Source organism: Microtus ochrogaster, chromosome 5, assembly GCF_000317375.1.
Source record: "Microtus ochrogaster isolate Prairie Vole_2 chromosome 5, MicOch1.0, whole genome shotgun sequence".
Taxonomy (NCBI): Eukaryota; Metazoa; Chordata; class Mammalia; order Rodentia; family Cricetidae; genus Microtus; species Microtus ochrogaster.
This window is the reverse complement of record NC_022012.1, coordinates 47,896,696-47,898,217: the sequence shown is the minus strand read 5'-3', so window position 1 is coordinate 47,898,217 and position 1,522 is coordinate 47,896,696. Positions and strand designations below refer to the sequence as shown.

Here is a 1,522-nt window from a genome sequence, read left to right as displayed (position 1 = left end):
TGCTCTTAACCTCTGAGCCATCTCTCCAGCCCCTTCCACTCCCTTTTAAAAGATTTATTTCCTTTATGTGTGTTAGTGTTCTGCTTGCATATATGTTTGTGTGCCTCATACATGTCTGGGGCCCATGGAGGTCAGAAGAGAGTATTGGATATCCTGTTGAATGGCCAGTAATTCCTTCTAACCATTGGCCATCTCTCCAGCCCCCTTTGTTTTAAAAAGATTTATTTTTCACTTATGTGTGTGTGTGTGTGAGTGAATGCCACATGGACAGACCTGTAGGGGTCTGAATACAATGCTGGATCCCCTGGAGTTAGAGGTGGGTGTAAGCTGCCTGATGTGAGTGTTAGAAACTGAACTCCAGCCCTGAGATTCTCTTCTGTTAAACACATGCCCCGTTCTAGCATTTGTGAGGCAGAAGCAGGAGGATTTAAGTTTGAGGCCTGTTGCTTGAAATCTTTGTCTAAGACTGAGAAGAGAGGCTGCTCAGTGCGAGCCGTGGCATTCAGAAGCTGTGTCTGGGCTTAAGAACTAACCCTTCATCAGTTCTCAGATGGATGGATACTGAAGTAGCCACAGATGCAGAGTCACAGGGAAACACACGTCTTTATTAGAATTTATTTCTAGACATTCTAGCTTGCCATTGTATGTCACAACCAGGCTAAAGAGCATGACGTGTTTTTGTATTATTTCTCACATATATAAAAAACATACTTCTGGGGCTGGAGAAATGGCTCAATGGTGAGAACCCTGGCTGCTCCTTCAGAGGACCTATGTTCAATTGCCAGCACCCAGACAGTGGCTCACAGTCATTTCTACTCCAGTTCTCGGGTATCAGGCATGATGCACAGACACACATGCAGGCCAAACAGTCGTATGTAATTGGCTTTCTTTTTTATTCTACCCAGCTCCCAAATGAATTACTGAGTGAAAGGATTTAAATTTTTGGAAGTTGCCAAATGCTTTTCAAAACTTACCAGGTCCATCTTCCAAAAGTTAAGTGTAGTCAAATCTTTGACTGATTCTTATCTTTTTCTTTGTTTGCTTTGTGTTTTCTGAGAGAGTGCCTCATTTAGCCCAGGCTGGCCTCAGCCTCACTAAGTACCTGAAAATGAACTTGAACGCCTGCTCTTCCTGCCTGAGCTTTCCAAGTGCTAGGATTATAGATGTAATCTAACTTTAATGTAATTGTCACTGAATATTTTAAACCACTATTTTCTAATGGGAGCAAGTTATGAAGAGGGCATTCACCATGTAAGCAGGTTAGTAAAGCCATACTGCTGACAGCTCTGTGTGTAGAGTGCAGCAGCCTGCAGCTCTGAACTGACCTAGGCTCTGCTGTGCTCTGAACAGGATGTGATGGTGGCAGGTGGGATGGAGAGCATGTCAAATGTCCCATATGTGATGAGCAGAGGAGCAACGCCGTATGGCGGGGTAAAACTGGAAGACCTGATTGTGAAAGATGGGCTAACTGATGTCTACAATAAAATTCATATGGTAAGTGCTATTTTTTTTTTTTTTTTTT

General features: G+C 43.2%; 1 protein-coding gene across 1 annotated transcript in view; it reads left to right on the top strand.

The window, feature by feature from the left end:
* Positions 1–1,522, top strand: part of Acat1 (acetyl-CoA acetyltransferase 1) — a 27,490-nt gene that overhangs the window by 13,367 nt on the left and 12,601 nt on the right. The window contains exon 6 of the mRNA XM_005347357.3: positions 1,351–1,494. Within this exon, the coding sequence (XP_005347414.1) occupies positions 1,351–1,494 (144 nt within the window). The remainder of the gene's footprint in view (positions 1–1,350; positions 1,495–1,522) is intronic.